At 44.5% G+C, this 19,146-nt stretch overlaps 1 protein-coding gene across 2 annotated transcripts in view; it reads left to right on the plus strand.

Annotated features, from left to right (window-relative positions):
• LOC124613181 (peptide transporter family 1) overlaps positions 1-19,146 on the plus strand; it is a 341,779-nt gene that overhangs the window by 16,985 nt on the left and 305,648 nt on the right. The window contains exon 1 of one of the 2 annotated variants that reach the window (XM_047141821.1): positions 10,321-10,396. The exons of the other annotated variant lie outside the window; for it this stretch is intronic. Coding sequence (XP_046997777.1) covers positions 10,348-10,396 — 49 coding nt within the window. The 5' untranslated portion in view covers positions 10,321-10,347. Of the gene's footprint in view, positions 1-10,320; positions 10,397-19,146 lie in introns of those variants that run through there. 2 annotated transcript variants of the gene reach the window in all.

Raw genomic sequence — 19,146 nt, forward strand, 5'->3', positions numbered from 1 at the left:
AGGCGACGAAACGAAACATGGGTTCATCACATCGAACCGGAAACAAAACGTCAATCCGTGTAGTGGCGCCACACCACTTCTCCCCCGAAGAAAAAGCTCAGAGCCGAACCATCAGCCGACGGTCTTCCGGAACTTTGAACGGGTTATTCTGTTTGATGTGCTTCCTCATGGTGCAACGATCAACTTTGAAGCGTATTGTGCTCCCCTTAGATAACTGAAGAAACGACTTCAGCGTGTTCATCGCCACAAAAATTCAAACAAACTTTTCTTTCTCCATGGCAACGCAACATCTCACACAAATGTGCGCACCCGAGAGGAGCTCACAGAACGTTACTGGACTATTCCTCCTCATGCTCTTCATCCTCAGACTGTAGTCTGAAGCTCGCCCCTCCCGACTTCCATGTGTTTGGCTCAGTGAAGGATACATTCCCCGGGAAGCAGGACGTGGATAATGGGGAGGTTGTCGATGCAGCAAGATGTTGACTCCGGAGTTCGACCAGTAGAATGGTACCATGCAGGCATACAGGCCCTCCCAGTAACGACGTCGCATTGAACGGAGATTATGTTGAAAAATAGGATTTTGTAGCCAAAATTGTCGAGAATAATATGGTGTATTGGAATAAAACCAATCTGCTTTAAGAAAAAAATATGTTACACTGCTTATTGAACGCCCCTCGTACAATGAGGAGAACTGGTTTGATATGTCACACTGTACCTGACACGGGAAGCTTACCACGAGCGTGCTGCAGCTCGCGCAGACAATTGCAAATTTCACAACGGGTGCTGCGTCTGTCGACACACGCTGTCCAGGCCAGAGAAGCCCACGCCTGCTGCTGGATGGCGAACCGTCCACTTGCCACACCAGTTCCAGCTGCCACCGCGGCGCTTGCGAAACTACACACTCCTCGTCGCCAACGCATTTTCGCCTTTCCTTGCACCTCGAACTTAGTGATAGGCCTGAAGTGCAGGAAGATAAGAACCATCGATAAGAAAGTTCATTGAGCAATTTGTTCTTAATTAATTGTGCCATTGCCAATAACGGAAATCATACAGCGAAGCTATGTTAACATTTAAAAATAGCCTGATACTACACCGCAAATCTAAGACAGACTACGGATTCCCATTCTCAGCCCCGAAGAAACATCATATCCAAGATATCCTCGTGCTTCAAAAGATAATATGCTATGTATCACATTTACTTTAATTCTCAGGAACATTTTGGATCTTTCTGAAGACACTGGAAGCTACACTACCAGTTGACACCTCCTATTTAACCCCCAGACAACGTCTTTCATGAGTGAAGGTAGTTCCATTGCATATTCTTCCAAAGAAAGAAATATCATAGCGATACATGTCAGTAACACGTGTATCTCCCGATTCACAAGAAAGTGACAGCTGATTTACTGGCAGCATCACTGCAAGCTTGAGACATACTGTGTCGTTTTCCAAGATCGTCACAGCTGGTGTATGTTGCTGCTCCTTGTTATGGATGGCGGTTACCGCTGAATCGACAGGTTTTCTGTTATATCGTTTTTTTTTCATCACCAGTTTAACAGGACTGTTAAAACCGGAACCGATTTTCGGTTCTTAGTTACCATTATTTTCTGTAACAAACCTAAAAACCGAATAAAGGTCGAAAAATTTTGACTCCCTCAGTTTCAAGATACATACAATCCTCATATTAAATTAAATACGTAAATAAAAGAAAACTTATTTCGTCCACAATTCGCTGCTTTTCTCGAAAAGTGATAAGTGGTTGACTTCCATAAAAAATAACCAGTATTCTCATACTGATTCTAATTTTTTGAAACTCTGCTCAAAAGTCGTGTTGTAATCGGGTATTATACCACATCTGGATATTACGGATAGTCAGTGCTACACTGAGATTGAAGAACTGTTTTTTGCGTTAATCTGTCCAATTTGAAGCGCTACAAGCAGGTAAAGGCATGTTGTATAGACACAGGCAGTGGAACAGCTGCTTTTAATGTTTACTGTAAACTGTAAATGGATTGTTAAGTTTTAGTTTTTTCCTTATATTATGTCACAAGTTTGTTGCGGCTCCTCCCGTTTTTAATCTTTTCGAGCAAATGGAGCATTATACTTCATGGATTCCGCAGTTCGAAAAATACTTCCAGACTAGGTTTGGTGCCGTTCTGTAATACCTATGATGTCCGACGACGTGAGTGAGAAACTACCATATAGACCAGATGGGGAGTCTTGCACGCTACATGTACACTCGCACTCGCACCATTTAACAGGCCACGCCACGTTCAAATGGCTCCGAGCACTATGAAACTTAACATCTGAGGCCATCAGTCCCGTAGAACTTAGAACTACTTAAACCTAACTAACCTAAGGACATCACACACATACATACCCGAGGCAGGATTCGAATCTGCGACCGTAGCAGCAGCGCGGTTCCGGAGTGTAGTGCCTAGAACCGCTCTACCACAACGGCCGGCCCACGTTACGTGGTAACAGGTAAATTACTCTGTCTCGGCAGTGGTGTACCAGTTCTTATTCCATGTGTTTGTTGCTTGTTTCTGTCGGCATTCTTATTAAAATAGCACTATTCGCCTTTACCCTTTTTCTGTAATAATGCAATATTTCGAAGCAGTGCAAATTTTACGAATTAAAATTATTCGTTCTTTAAAAAGGTTTTCTTCAAAAACGATAAATTTTAACACTACTACTACGGCTAATTGATGCTTCAGTTTTTTACCCGACTACTAGTAAAGAATAAAAACACCTCTTATAACCGAAACCAAACACATATCGAAAATACCGGTTATTCAGAACTATAAAATACCGTATAGGTTTTCACCGGAAGGTTTTTCCCATCCCCACCCCTTCTACCACAAGATATACGTTTCTAAGGTCGAAGCTGGCCAGTCGTGAAGGGCAAATAAACTAATTTTTTTTACGTAAGTTACCCCTTCAGTACCACCATTTCAACCTTTTACAAGTTCGAAACAGCTGTTAATTCGTATAGTTTCGATGTCATCCTTTGTTCCTTGTGGAACAAAAAGAAAGAAATGTACGCTGCTAATAATAGTTGTTGTCTTATGAAATCCCTCGGTTTAGATTTTTTAAAATTTCAATTATAGATACAACTGGATTGCTATTCTCAGGATGTCATTATGGAACCGAATGTGGTGCGTCACTTGTGATGCGGTTATAGTATACTAATATTTTTAGGCTTTGATTTTCATTGATGATGTCTGCCTTGCACACGAACAGGGATTTTCTTCTGGAGGGTCTGACGTCTTATGTAAGTCTAGGACCGGTAAGACGAGAGAAGAATATACGTCTGACTTTCTCGAGGACAGTGTCGGACATGATCAGGAAGTTATGACCAGATTTTGACTTGTTCCTTTCAGATTAAGTTGAGATATTTCCTTCCAGCGCCAGATGTCTAGACATTACTCTGAAGGATATGGGAAGGCAGGTGAGTTTTTAAATCTTCATCGACAACAAGGGTGTTAGAGACGGAGCACAAACCCGGATTGGCCAAAATTGGTGAAGGTAATTCGCCGCCCCCTTTTCAGTGAAGCTATCCTGGCATTTGCCTATAATTGTTGTAGAGAAACCTTGATCTGGTTGTCCGGATATGGACCTCGCTGGTTCTGAATACATATCCAACTCCTGCATCATTTAACCTAGTGCGCAGGATTTTTAAGTCAGACTTTAATGATTAATGGTAATAAAGCGCATTAACGTATAGCGAACTATACAGCATCAAAATGGAGAACATCGTACATACACAGGATGACACATGGATCCCATAATTATGCTAGCAGATATTTCAGGTATTTTTTTACAATCCTGCAGTCGTCGCCAATGTTCATGCCGTTTTGCACCCTCCTAGCAACGAATAACGAACAAAAATTTGTCAGAAGATTCTCGAACTTAACGACGCTTAGAATACGTCAGTTTAATGAAATTGAGAAATGCCTGAACCAAGAAGTTTCGTAAGGTTCAAACCCTCATCCATTCAGTTTCAGTTAGGCTTCCAAAATTTACTTACACAACAGAGTTTATCGAAACGACTCATCCGATTCCACAAGACTATACACTGACCACCCAGAACATTATGACCACCGACCCACTGTCGACATACACCCGTCCAGGCGATAGCAGCGTCACCTGGCGAGGAATGACTGCTAGTCCGACATACACACGGTGCATGTAGTATCAGGTTCAAAAGGTTCAAATGGCTCTGAGCACTATGGGACTTAACTTCTGAGGTCATCAGTCCCCTAGATCTTAGATCTACTTAAACCTAACTAACCTAAGGACATCACACACATCCATGCCCGAGGCAGGATTCGAACCTGCGACCGTAGCGGTCGCGCGGTTCCAGACTGTAGCGCCTAGAAACGCTCGGCCACTCCGGCCGGCTGTAGTATCAGGGAGCGTGCTGTCCATGTATAGAACGGGGAAGGCGTGCGATCTATCTGAGTTTGACCGAGGGCAGATTGCGATGGTCCGGAAGCTAGGCACGAGCATTTCGGAAACTACACGACTTGTCGAGTGTTCGAGGAGTGCTGTGATGAGTGTCTTCAACACGTGGTGAAACCCAGGTGAAATCACGTCCAGACGTTGGGCGGCAACCCCTCATTAGAGATGCTATAATAGCTGGGTTGACTGGTAAAACAGTGCAGGCAGCGAACTTAGCGGAACTAACGTCGCACTTTAATGCTGGGCAGAGTATAAGTGTGTGCGAACACACAATGCACCAGACACTTCTAACAATGGGCCCCCGGAGCCGACGACCGATTCATGTGCCAATGTTAACACCACATCAGCAACTACGACAGAAATGGGCACGTGACCAACGACAATGGACATTGGCGCAGTGGCAGAGCGTTGCCATGGTCTGATAAATCCCGATACCTTCTTCATCACACCGATGAGAAGGCACGCATCCATCTCCTTCCAGGGGAACAGCTCCTTGACACGTATACGGCGGGACAGAGACAAACTGGCGGCGGCTCCATTATGCTCGGGGGGACACGTGGGCATTCATGGGTCCAGTTGAGCTTGTGCAAGGCACCGTGATGGCCAAGGTGTATCGTACACTGGTTGCAGACGGCGTACACCCCTTCAAGACGATCATGTTACCCGACGGTAGTGCCGTTTTTAAACACGATAATGCGCCATGGTACAAGGCCAGCAGTGTGACGGAGCGATTCGAGAACACAATGAAGATTTCCAGTTGGTGTGCTGGGCACACATTTGGGATGTAATTCAACGCAGCGTCAGAGCTCATCGCCCCTCTCCCAGAAATTTACGGGAATTAGGTGACTCGTGTGTCAGATGTGGTGTCAACTCCCTCCATCGACCTACCAGGATCTCATTGCTTCCACGCCACGACGCATCGCCGCTGTTATCAGAATTGGACGTACCGGCTATTAGGTAAGTGGTCATAATGTTCTGGCTGAACAATGGATCTTCTACGTGAACGAGGATGGAATTTTGGGGTCAATTTAAACTTATGGATGGTAAATAAAAGTTGACCATGGCACCCGTTATAAGTTGCTGGTTTATGTGGTTGTCGGTAAGGGTCTCTATAGTGCAGCTAGCTCCCTCGCTCGTTCACTGTCAAATGTGCTTCGAGTCGAGATGGCGACAAGACAGCAACAAAAGACGTTTCGCGTTCTCCGTTTCAGCAGTTGCTATTCAGTTACAATTGTGGTCGTCACTTTCGTTGAGAGTTCGGCACTGCACATCGCGCCGTACGGTTCTTTTATAACACCATTGACCTACAAGGTCCCCTCATCTCACAGTATGTGATTTTTTTGTGGGGGTTTGTGAAACACTTTGTCTTTGTACCTCACGTTTCAAAACTTTGAGTGAACTGCGATGTCGCATGGTGATAACAATGAATGCAGTAACTACAGATATGCTCGCAAAATTATGGGACGAGTTTGACTATCGTCTGGATGTCTTTCATGCTTCCGTTCGAGGGCACATTGAACATTATGAAAGGCAACTGAAAATTTTTATCATAAATGTAATAGTAAAATCTTCCCCAAGGTTTTACGTGCATGCTTGTAAAAGATATATACTTGTAAAAAAGACGATTCTCTCGAAAAAAATATTTTTAATTCTGGGCATAAGCTAAAATTCACGCAAGATTTCTATTTTCATTCATGTAGAAGATATAGTCTGCTGAAGTCAGATGAGTTTCTTAAACGCACTGGACTAAAGATGAATGTAGTGATGGTAGTTTGACAAGGACACAATCGACTTCCTCCTCTATCCACATCGATTTGATCGCAGACCTCTTTCACGTCATCTGGACGCAAGTAAAGCTCTAAAAAATTGGAATGGAAAGCTAACTCAGAGCTAACCGTGGGAGACAGCCGCCTGGATGTTGTAGCATTAAAACAGCTAAGGGATTTTGGAAAATCCTGCATTGACGTGCGATAGATTGTTCCTTTTATCAGGCTGTCTGCTATTTTATGGATACAAGATTTTCAGATAACCGCCTCTGATGCTGAGCTAGATAACGTTCGCCAATGTACTGATTCATTGCAGGTGTATTTAATGTTTGACGGGCAATCGAAAAGTATTTGGGCATCAGACGGTGCGTCAGTGTCCCGGATTACACCCCAAAGCTGTGTGCGATCTCTCAAGGAGAATGAGTATTTTTATCTGTTGACAGGGATCTGTCTGTCAGATGCAGGCGTTTTGCTTAGCGTCCCATTTTATACTATTGGAGAGAGTCAGCCTATTGTTTGTTTCAGAATTCACCATTTCATTCACTTTCTGCAACTACATTTATATTCTCCGCAAGCCAACGTATTCAATGCGTAGAGAAAGATGTTTCGTATTACTATTAATAGTTTTCTGTCGTACTCCATCGACGTATTGAGAGAGGGAAAATAACTCTACGTGCCTCTGTACGCTCCGTAATCTACCTTAACTTAGTCACATGGATCCATGTGAAATACAGGATGGCCGCGGCGAAATGGTCACACAGTCTTCCTCAAATATAGTTTCCCCAACCTTGCCTAACAGATTTTGGTCTTTTTTTTCGTTCTCCGAACATACGAGGCCCTGAAAACCGTGAGGGCACGAAGCTCATGTTGACTGCATTGCATGTACTCATAACTCTGGCATCTGTTCATCTTATGGTGAACCAGCTTCATCTGCGATATAGACCCACGTTGTAAATATGAACAGTCACACTGTAACTTTACGTGGGAGGGATGACGCCGTTAGCTGTATTTACTTTATTTACAATCGATTTCGCTGTCACACCATTTTCAGGGCTCTCTATGGTACCAGGTGAAATTGGATACTGGGTAGTCATCATTCTCCATCTCATAGAGAGTACAAAAATCGATGTCCGTTGTGTTGCATCGTCTTTGCCGCTTATAGTGTGAACGGTGCAGCTCATCGAATTTTTGTAACGTCTCTGAGATGTATAATGATGATTATCCGGTATCCACATCATCACCTGGTATCGCAGAGGGGCGTGAAGATGGTTTAATGTAACACCGAAATCAACTGCAGATCAAATGAGATCCATAAATATGAGCAAGTAAAGGTGTCATCGATAATACCCAAAGATATCGTTCGGCGTCTTTTGTTCCGCCCTTTCAATAAGAACTCCAAATGCTGGAACACTACGCCAGGATTGATCACACTAGCGTATTGTACGCTTTTTCACATAATCTTCACGAGAAATCAGAACATATCATTCGTCTTTCCTAATACCAATTTTATGTGGTGGTCCCATTTCATATCGCTTCTTACGTCATAGCGGTTCCATATTCAGGGGATAAATATGGGGGCTCAGATGCAGGAATCCTGTATCGCCGCGCTCGGCAACATCCTAGCGGAAGTGATTTGCCTTCCTCCGACTCGTTATGAAGTGACAAATATGAACCTGTCTCATGAGGATCACTGTGATGAGTTCTTTTAGACTGCAATGTTGGGCTTGTCTTGCTTTAGATGAAGGGAAAAGGGAGCGTTAAATCCGATGCCGACACATAGCCTGCACCTCTCCAATAGCACTATGGGGACAGCCGAGCTTAACGTCCCATTCCTTATATCTATTCACGGTAGCCGAAATGAGTGAGCTACAGTCTTTACATGAAAAATATCCCCAAAACGTTACAGAACCACCACCGGCATGAACTACACCCTTTCTACGCCTTGCATTATTTGAAAAGATGCAAAATCGCGAATCAGTGGACCATGGCACACTCTTCCAGTTACCTACTATCCGATTTCCTTGGAGTTACCAGACCTCCAATGTCCTTTGCACGCAGTACACGTAGCAATGCTCAGGAACTGTTTGAGGTGGACTATTCACTGACAGCAGCAATTCCTGCCGAGTTTTAAAAGATTGTCGTTGACAAGGAGTGACACTCGCCTGTATTCCTAGTCGGTTAGGCTGTTTTCACAACCACTGTTCTTACGCCGTGTTACATGGCTACGAGTGGTACACCATTTCTTGTAAATACTGTAAATATTAGGTTGGTGCATAAGATCACAGCGTTTCTCCATTAGTTTAATAAACACATCAGATACACATAACAGAGACTTGGGTCATCATCAGTATATTCTCCTTCGCTATTTACAACAGTTTTCCAACTCTGAGTTAACTTTTCGATTCTGGGACTATAGAAAGCACGCGGTTTTCAGGCGAAGAACTCGTCCAGCCATGTTCGAAGCGCATTTTCATCCTGAAAGGATGTTCCTTGAAGGCTGTTCAATAGAGAGCGATAAAGATGAAAATCTGAGGATGCAGGATCTGGTGAGTAAGGGTGCGGAATGCCTTCTCCAACCCAACTCTTGTATAGCGTTTTTTGTCAGCCTAGCTGAATGCGAGCGGGCATTATCGTGGAGTAGCATCACTTCAGGCATTCTTCCTGGTAGTTGTTCCTGGATCGCGTCTGCGACACGTCTTAGTTGGTTCAAATGGCTCTGAGCACTATGCGACTTAACTTCTGAGGTCATCAGTCGCCTAGAACTTAGAACTAATTAAACCTAACTAACCTAAGGACATCACACACATCCATGCCCGAGGCAGGATTCGAAACTGCGACCGTAGCGGTCGCTCGGTTCCAGACTGTAGCGCCTTAGTTGTCGACTATAAATGTCAGCAGTGATGGTTACACGTCGGGGAAGCAGTTCTTAGGAAACCATGCTATCGCTGTTCCACCAGACGCATAGCATTCTCTTTTGCGGATGTCTAGAGGTCTTTGTACGGGGAGTTGTTGTTTTTTATGGGCTCGTCCATTCCTTTCTTTTCCTTCTGTTAGCACAAAGGCACCATTTCTCGTCACCAGTAACGATGCGGGATAGGAATAGTCGGCGATGTTCACAAGACAATTGATGACGAGCAAGGAGAGATGCACATATGGCCACCCACTGATTTTTGTAAATTGGGATATTATACCCACACAACCTGTTTTTCAACCGTGTCCATTGCATGCAATTGTCACAGGGAGGTGAAATGATCACAGATCATCACATTTCCCAGTTCTCGATTACACTGACATGGATCATTGTGGATTAATACGTTTAAATGATCTTAGTCAAACCCCGGAGGTCTTCCTGAACGTAGAGTGTCACTAATGTCAAAGGTACCCTTCTTAAAACGCGAAAACCGTTTTCTTGACGTGCTCTGTTCGATGGCGTTATCCACATACACGGTGCAAATTTTTCTGGCTGCCTCCGCTGGTGTCACTCCTCTACAAACTCAAATAGAAGAATATGTCGGGAATATTCCAATTACTTCACTTGGCATTCAATTTTCTAGGGTTCACAGTTCCACTCTCCATCTCTAAATGACAAAATGACAACATGGAAAATCAAATAGTAACAGTGATCTACAAATAAAAATGACATTTGATAAATAAACGCACAGCAACCGGAATATCAACATGAAGAACAAAAAGGCTAGTACGTTGAAGGGTGCGCTTTGACGCACCAGTAAATAGTGCAACTTGATTAACAGCCTGCTCACACTGCAACTCTGTCAAGTTTCAATTTCGTTCGGTCTTGTTACGCTGATGGCCTCGAACCGACTGGAACATACAGAACACTTGGCAGCCTGACCTAAATCTGCTATGTAGGGGAGCACGACCGCCTGCTACCAGTACTACACCAGTGTGCTCATTTAAGGGGTGGGTTCTTATTCTTTGTTACTCCACTGAGGACTCACGAAAGTTAGTACTGCTAGGCAGTTGTATTTCTATGACGTGCGCTGACACGATGCATCAGAAAAGCCGGTTTGTGACACGAGCGGATGCTATGTTCTCGTTTCAGATACAGACTGTTTTCGCGTTGTTTTCACAGGTGCCGCAGCACTAAGCTCGCCGCCTCATGCACAACCGCAGGCGAGCCGAGGACGCCGGTTCGTGGGATGAAGAAGGTGTGGTGTGGCAAAGTACAAGAGCTGAGCGTTAAACTATCTCAGCCCAGCACGGCAAAGCGCAAGATTGAGTAGTCAAAAGTCCAATTGCCACTTAAATACTAACGGTGTGGTTATCTAACACAGTTCTCGCAAACATAAGACCGGTGTAATGGATTATGTACTTACATGAAGTTCTTCACACTGTGAAAATTGACGCTAAGTCAGTTGCCATTCCAGAATTTGATGCTTGGAGATGTGAGTCAACAATAAATAAGCCATACTATATTTCGTGGAGGTAGATCATAACTAATTACGGGCGCTGACGCGAGTTTCATCTCACCATTGGGTGTACATACACGTAAGTCCACGTGTGCGACAAGTCTTTTTGTTCGTTTATTCATAGTTCCATTACGTTGCCAGTGTTGTACAGTGAATATTATGCACCTGTACACTATTAGTATCGATGTGTGATCCACTAATTTTGGTTTGAAAGTAAATCAGGAACGAAACATCATCAAAACTATAAAGCACAAAATCGAAGGTATTTCCGGGTGAACTGTAAATATTTATTGAATCTCTCGTATAAACAGCTAGAAAGCTTAAAGAACAGCATCAAAAAATGTTCAAATATGTGTGAAATCTTATGGGATTTAACTGCTGAGGTCATCAGTTCCTAAGCTTACACACTACTTAACCTAAATTATCCTAAGAACAAACACACACAACCATGCCCGAGGGAGGACTCGAACCTCCGCTGGGACCAGCCGAGAACGGCATCATCCAACCACCAGAAGCTGTAGTAATGTACACTGTCTGATGAAAACTTCAAAGACCCAGAAGTGGAAGGAAAAAACGAAACGAAGCGTCATGAGTTGACAGCGTATATGACGATACTTCGATGATTACAAAATCAAATTAAATTGACTGAGAACTTGGCACTACAAGCCCCATTATAAGATTGCACCCCCTCTGACGTGGATGCATGTACTGATTCGGTTGGGAAGGGTGTCATAATACCCGCTGGATCCTCTCTTCAGGCAAGCTGCTTCACAACTGCTGTAACGGTCCTTGACAGCCTGGAAACTGGCACTTGGACAGAGTTAACATCCAGTCTGGCCCCACATATATTTTATTCGGTACATATCTGGGGTTCAATTGTTCAATGGCTCTAAGCACTATGGGACTTAACATCTGAGGTCATCAGTCCTCTAAACTTACAACTAAGTAAACCTAACTAACCTAAGGACATCACACACATCCATGCCCGAGGCAGGATTCGAACCTGCGACCGTAGCAGCAGTGTGGTTCCGACTGAAGTGCCTAGAACCGCTTGGTCACTCTACCGGCCAAAGATCTGGGGATTTGCTGGCCTTGGTACTACATCAACATCACGCAGACAGTTCATAAGACACGTGCCATGTGTGTGTGGCCACTGTCCTGTTGGAAAATGGCACCATGTATCGTCGCATGACAGGTAACACATGCCGTGTATCTCCAAAACACTGGAGGAGTGGGTTCTCTCCCCAGGTCAACGCCAACGTCATACTCGCCCACGGTCGTCACCTGGGATTGTGCAGAACGGAGTCAGCGCTGAACGTAGTGCGACGCCATTTATCAGCAGTACATACATCCCTATCACGGCACCACTCCAACCGCAACCGTTTTTGTTGTGGTGTTAACGGCAGCCCATGCAGGAGGTTAATAAAACATTCTCGGGTTTCAAGCCGCGTCAAGTGGTTTACTGCCCACGAGCTTTTGGCGAAGATATCCTCTGCCATTGTCAAGTGGACGACAGTCGAGTGGTTGTCATTGCCGTGCTTATATAGCCGTGCCGTCGCTCGTGACTTCATTGGTTTCCACTGGAGCAACAGTGACGTCACGAGCGACGGCGCTGCTATATAAGCACGGCAATGACAACCACACAACAGTCGTCCACTTGACAGTGGCAGAGGATATGCTCGCCAAAAGATCGTGGGCAGTAAACCACTTGACGCTTCTTGAAACCCGAGAATGTTTTATTAACGGATATAGCCATGAAAGCATGCATTCGTACATATGCATGAGATGGTAATTTCCTAGTCTGCCTCCTGCTGCTCTCCAACCAGTGGTGCAGCGTGGCACAGAATGTTGCAGGGACTCAATTACTGCACTTGTTCTGGGACGGCAGACACAGATGTGAAGGGACTGCCATATCCTCGTTGCACAAAACGGCGATCCTCCTTAGTGATGGTCACGCTTGGTCGACCAGAACCTTCGTGAATGTTTGCCCTCAAGTCGCCGTGCAGTCCAACATCGGGCCACTGCCACATCCGAAAGCAAGAAAAATCTGGATTTTGCATCATTCGGTCAGCCGGCTAAATGGACGCCCATAACAAGGCCCCTTTCAAACTCTGTTACGTGCTGATAATGCTGTCTCAAACAAGTACACAGCATCTCCCTGTCGTTCAGAATGATCACTCAGCATCTGACGCTGTTCACGCTCCTTACATACCATAAAAAGCCTAATAACAGCATTAAGCAGGGACACCACTGATACGTTTTGGTGACCATTCTACTTGGCACAGAGACCTGCAACTCTGATTATTTACATACCCGCCGATGGTGTGTACGTGTACGAAGTTAGATGACATTCGGCCATATCTTCTGATTGCTTCACTTTTCTGTCGTGCAGTGTATATTTATTGATAGATAATCAGTACCGGTCAAGCGACCATCTTTACCCAAGCTGAATAAGCCGTCATGGCATTTAATTGAGGATGTTGCAAAAGAGAAAATGTAAAAGTAAGTCTAAAGATAAATTATAATAATGCGAAAATGATGTACCATCAACACATAGAAAGCAAAATATCATTATTATCAATGAAGTTATAAAACCAGTCGACAAGTATTTGTATTTAAGGCAGTTTAATACGACGCATAGATAATCGTTAAAAGAAATAAACCTGAGAGAAAAAAATGACCTGGACTGCTTTTGGTAATTTAAACAGAGTATTTAAAACCAGGCTTCAAATGTGTCTTCAAAGGAAAGCTTCCAGTCAGTGTACATTTTTAACTTATGGCAGTGATTGAGCGTTCATGAGAAAACCAATCATGCAGCTAGCAATGCAAAGAGGAATGTTGAGGAATTACAAGGAAACACCGTAAAACAAAGAAGTAGATCAGGGGACATAGTGGAGTGGAAGACGTAATTAACACTGTCATGAAAAAGAAATAGAGATGGACGAAACATTTAGCTATGCATATACCCTGAATGATCAGAAGTATCCGCACACCTATTAATGAACATTAACATGGGATGTGTCCACACATCTCCTTCAGATAGCTTGAACTCTGCTGGGGACACTTTCAACGAGGTGACACTGTTTATGGAGGAATGGTAGCCCATTCTTCCTCAAGAGCCGAAACCAGAGAAGGCAGAGCTGTTGGATGCTGGATTTTGGAGCAAAGTCGACGTTCTGACTAACCTCAAAGGCGTTTCATGGGTATCACGTCGGGACTCTGGGCGGGCCAGTCCGTTTTGAACTGTTATTGTCAACAAAGCGTTGTCTCACAGAAGCTGTTTTATGACAGGTTGCATTTTCATGCTGGTATAAATAATCATCGTCTCCCAGCTGTTCCTCTACCGTACGTAGTACACAATGCTTAGGCGTTTTCTTAAGCAAAGAGGACCACTCTCTAACCACGAAAAATACCACACACTGTAACAACATCTCATCCGCACTTCACTTTTGGCACTACATATGATGACAGACAACGTTCCCCAGGAATTTGCCAGACCCAAACGCTTCCGAAGGATGTACTGTGTTTCGTCACTCCAAATCAATCGTTTTCTGTCATTCACTACCCAGTGGCAGCGCTCTTGATAATGCCTTAAGCGTCGCATAGGATTGACTATAGAAACGTGTGGCTTCTGAAGAGCTGCTCGACCACTGTACCCCGTTCCGTACACAAAGACAGTGCGCTAGGTGGACTGCTGGTAGCACTGTGGAACTCATGAGTCATTCCTTCTGTTGATTTCTTGATATTTTTTTAAACCTACCTCCGGAACGCTCAACGGTCCCTTTCAGTACGTGAGGCCTGTGTGGTCTTAGTTTAACTATGGCTGTTCCTTCGCGTTTCCGCTTCACAATCACATCACCAACATTCGATTTGGCAACTTTAAACGGAGTGGAAATATCCGTGATGAATTTTTTACTCAAGTGACATCCAGTGACTAGCCCACGTTCGAAGTCACTGAGTTCTGCCTGATCCGTTTTGCTGTTACTGTTTCTCCACTGACGAAGGAGTACTCCCTGTCTCCTTTTATACAGTGGGACCGCCGCTAGTGGCATCAAATGGTCAGTTCCGCATTACGTAGGCTGTCCGGATACTTTCGATCATGTAGTGTATTTGAAAGATGGTCTAAGGAGGTTCTTGGCTGGATTCGAACAAATATTGGCAGACCGAGACGGTGACACATTAATAACGGGGGTACTGGTAGATGATGTGCATGAGAGGCGTGGATAGGTTCGACTAAGGTCCACAATGCCTGGAAAAATCTCTATATGTTGTAGTGGATGTCGAGTTACTAATGATGTTGATGATGAATGACGTGCTTTATTATTTATCGTGTATCTTGTGAATAATAATAATAATAATAATGAGCATTGATGGCCTGGAGACCCGTCGCGGGGCGGTTCGGCCGCCGCTCCACAAGTTCTTTAACGCCACTACGGCGAATTGCGAGTGAATGAGGATGAAATACACGCAACACCTAGTCATCTCGAGGCAGAGTAAAATCCCTGACCCCGCCGGGAATCGAACCCGCGACCCCGTGCGCGGGAAGGGAGAACGCTATCGCAAGACCACGAGCTGTGGACTATCTTGTGAAGCCAGAAAAGTATTGAATGTCACTCTGTGTCTATTAGGTTTGTTAAATAGACACGCTTCCTTTGTGATTGTGTGACAACTGGAGTTGGCATTCTCACTTAAAATAATTTCGGAATGTTTCAGTGTACACAGTTGAACACAAAGTCTTGTTGATGAACCAAGAGACGACTAACTAGCAGGAGAAAGATGTTTATGTCAAATTAATTTTGTTTCTAATTCCATGGTCTATGCAGTTAATCGATTATAAATTAGTAGAGCCTTGAGATATCCTGTTTTAAATCTCGTGACGACTATTGATTTTATTCCAAATTATCAGCTTATAATGCATAATTAGAATTTAAATAGCGCAAACTACAATTTTTATAACAAGAGTAATAACAGGGTAACTTTAGCTTTCAATACGAGAGATGTTCCTCAAATTATACTCGTCTTTATACACAAATCAAAAATAGTTTTGCATCACCCCGGTTCCCAGAACTCCTGAAGACAGACGTTGACTGTGGATGTTGTATCACAGAGACAGTCCCTTTGACTATTCAGAGATGTCACTAAATCCGCCCAAACATGTAAACAACCATGCATGAACAGCGCCTATTAGACTTAGAGGGCTCGATAGTCGATCAGTTTCAGTCATTCCTCCAGGAAGGAGGTACACGGCTCATGTTGTCTGTAGTTCAACCATGCCTAGACAGCCAATACCGCGGTTCGATCGTGTCCGCATTGTTACTTGGTGCCAGGAAGGAGTCGCAACAAGGGAAATTTCCAGGCGTCTCGGAGTGAACCAAAGCGATGTTGTTCGGACACGGAGGAGATGCAGAGAGACAGGAACCGTCGATGGCATGCCTCGCTCAGACCACCCAAGGGCTACTTCTGCAGTGGATAACCGCTACCTACGGATTATTGCTCGGGGGAACCCTGACAGCAACGCCACCATGCTGAATAATGCTTTTCGTGCAGCCACAGGACGTTATGTTACGGCTAAAACTGAGCGCAATAGGCTGCATTATGCGCAACTTCACTCCTGGCGTCCATGGCGAGGTCCATCTCTGCAACCACGACACCACGCAGCGCGGTACAGATGGGCCCAACAACATGCGGAATGGACCGCTCAGGATTGGTATCACGTTCTCTTCACCGATGAGTGTCGCATATGCCTTCAACCAGACAATCGTCGGAGACGTGTTTGGAGGCAACGCGGTCAGGCTGAACGCCTTAGACACACTGTCCAGCGAGTGCAGCAAGGTGGAGGTTCCCCGATGTTTTGGGGTGGCATTATATGAGACCGACGTACGCCGCTGGTGGTCATGGAAGGCGCCGTAACGGCTGTACGATACGTGAATGCCATCCTCCGACCGATAGTGCAATCATATTGGCAGCATGTTGGCGTGTCATTTTTCTAGGGATGATGGGTCGTTCGCGAACTAACGTGTCCAAAGGAACGGTTCATCAATATGAACGGAACGAGCATGAACAAATTCTAAGGAACGGTCTTTCATAGTTCACTTTGTCGCGGCTTCCTACTTATAGTTCCCGGGAAGGGGAAGCGGTCGATCTCGTTCCCGCAACAGCTCTTCGACCGGTCTCGTTCCAGCCTCGGTCCGGTTCCCATCTGTCTCGGTCTCGCTAGGCCGGACTCGTCCTTCGCGTGGCCACCCGTCGCAGTTCCACTGCCGACTGCTTATAGGGCATTGTTCCTTTTGTTCGCTGCGCACGCCCATTATAGGTCTGTTTCACACCTTTCTTGAACTCTGAACTTTTGGTTCTTTTCGTATTCTGTTCAGCGTCCATGACCTGTAATTAAAATGTATTTCATAATTACGCAAAAATTACATAAAATTACGTGGTATGTAATACATACATCTTTTCAGGCAACAAAAGGGCATATCAGCTTACTACACTATTTCGATGAACAGCATAACAGCGTTAGAAATACTTGTAAAAAGGCAAGATTTTTTTATTATACATGCAAAGGAAGTCGGTATGGCACACACGAGTTTTTGATCCAAGGTAAAAGAGCAAGTTCATTGTTATGGAAGGCAGACCGATTTACAACCGAATGAAGCCCGCGCTCCATAATCGAGTGTCTGGTGTCACATTTTGTGTAAAGAATCTAACTTCTACAATATTATTTCAGTAGCACAGGGTGGCACTCGAAAAGTCGGTCCCGAGTACTAGACTGCTCATTGTTGCCTACCAATCGTCATCTATTGTTTCGCAGTTGTTGGTTGCATTAACTTATTTGTTCTTTCTTCACTGCCTAATTATTACATGTTTATCTATTCTGCTCGTAGCGGTCAACAAATCCTGCATAATTGACGAGCAGCCTGTACTCGTGGCCGGCTTTTCGTGCGCCACCTTATTTCACTGCTATGAGTCACATAACGCTACAGTTGGCTAAACGAGAGGTTTTGCGGAATCACGAAAATTACGTGTGTGAAAATTCTGTAATGGATAAAAACTCTATACTCCAGGGCGGAGGCAAGTGTCCCCTCTTGACGCCTTCCATCTTCAGTCACCTATTCTACGAATTTTCACTTTTTCATAAGAACCGTATACTAAGCACAAATGAACGGCGAATGAGTAAAAATGAACGGTTCCCAAAAAAGGGCAATCACCGGTGAACTGGTTCTCAAGGATGTACGAGTTTGCCCATCTCTATATTCGTCTTCGTGGACGAGAATGTGCGCCCCCATCGTGCACATCTTGTGAATGACTTCCTTCAGGATAACGACATCGCTCGACTAGAGTGGCCAGCATGTTTTCCAGACATGAACCCTATCGAACATGCCTGAGATAGATTGAAAAGGATTGTTTATGGACAACGTGACCCACCAACCACTCTGAGCGATCTAACTCGAATCGCCATTGAGGAGTGGGAGAATCTGGATTTGTGGATAGTATGCCACGACGAATACAGGCATGCATGAATGCAAGAGGACGTGCTCAAATGGCTCTGAGCACTATGGGACTTAACTTCTGAGGTCATCAGTCCCCTAGACCTTACAACTACTTAAACCTAAAGGACATCACACACATCCATGCCCGAGGCAGGATTCGAACCTGTGACCGTAGCGGTCGCGTGGTTCCAGACTGTAGCGCTTAGAACCGCTCGGCCACCCCGGCCGGCAGAGGACGTGCTGCTGGGTATTAGAGGTACCGGTGTGTACAGCAATCTGGACCACCACCTCTGAAGGTCTCACTGTATGGTGGTACAACATGCAATGTGTGGTTTTCATGAGCAATAAAAAGGGCGGAAATGATGTTTATGTTGATCACTATTCCAATTTTCTGTACAGGTTCCGGAACACTCGGAGCCGAGGTGGTGCAAATCTCTTTTTGATGTGTGTAAATGTTACCTTTGTTTAGAAGTTGTTCGCTCGTAGTAAGTACCTAATTTACTCGTGTCTCCGTTCTACACTTATAATTTTGCTTCTGAATCGTGCCCTTAGAGGTAATAACCAAAATTTTCCTATTGATTATCAACTGCATTTAAAAGGGTGAGAAGATTATTCGTTCTACTGTTTTGACCGGCCAGTGTATCGACACACACTGCTTCATTCATTCGGAAACTTCGTTTCCTCATTCGCTGTAAGACTTTATTTGTTAAATTTCGGATATGTGATTATGTTGCCCCTCAATCCACCTTAGACATTCGTATCACGGTACAGTCATGCATTATAAATTCACACCTCTCAGTAGTACCAGCTTCCTCCATCACCAGCACTTGCCCCTTCTTATTAAGTTAAACAACACAATATGTTGAACGTAAGTAACTACTTCGTTCACCGCTTGCAATCAAAATCCAGATGCTTGTTTCTGACTGGAGTCGCACTGTCTACACAATCAGGACCCACCTTTCGTTAAAATGATATTTGTTACCCCTACATAAACATTTATTT

Source organism: Schistocerca americana, chromosome 4 (assembly GCF_021461395.2).
Source record: "Schistocerca americana isolate TAMUIC-IGC-003095 chromosome 4, iqSchAmer2.1, whole genome shotgun sequence".
NCBI lineage: Eukaryota > Metazoa > Arthropoda > Insecta > Orthoptera > Acrididae > Schistocerca > Schistocerca americana.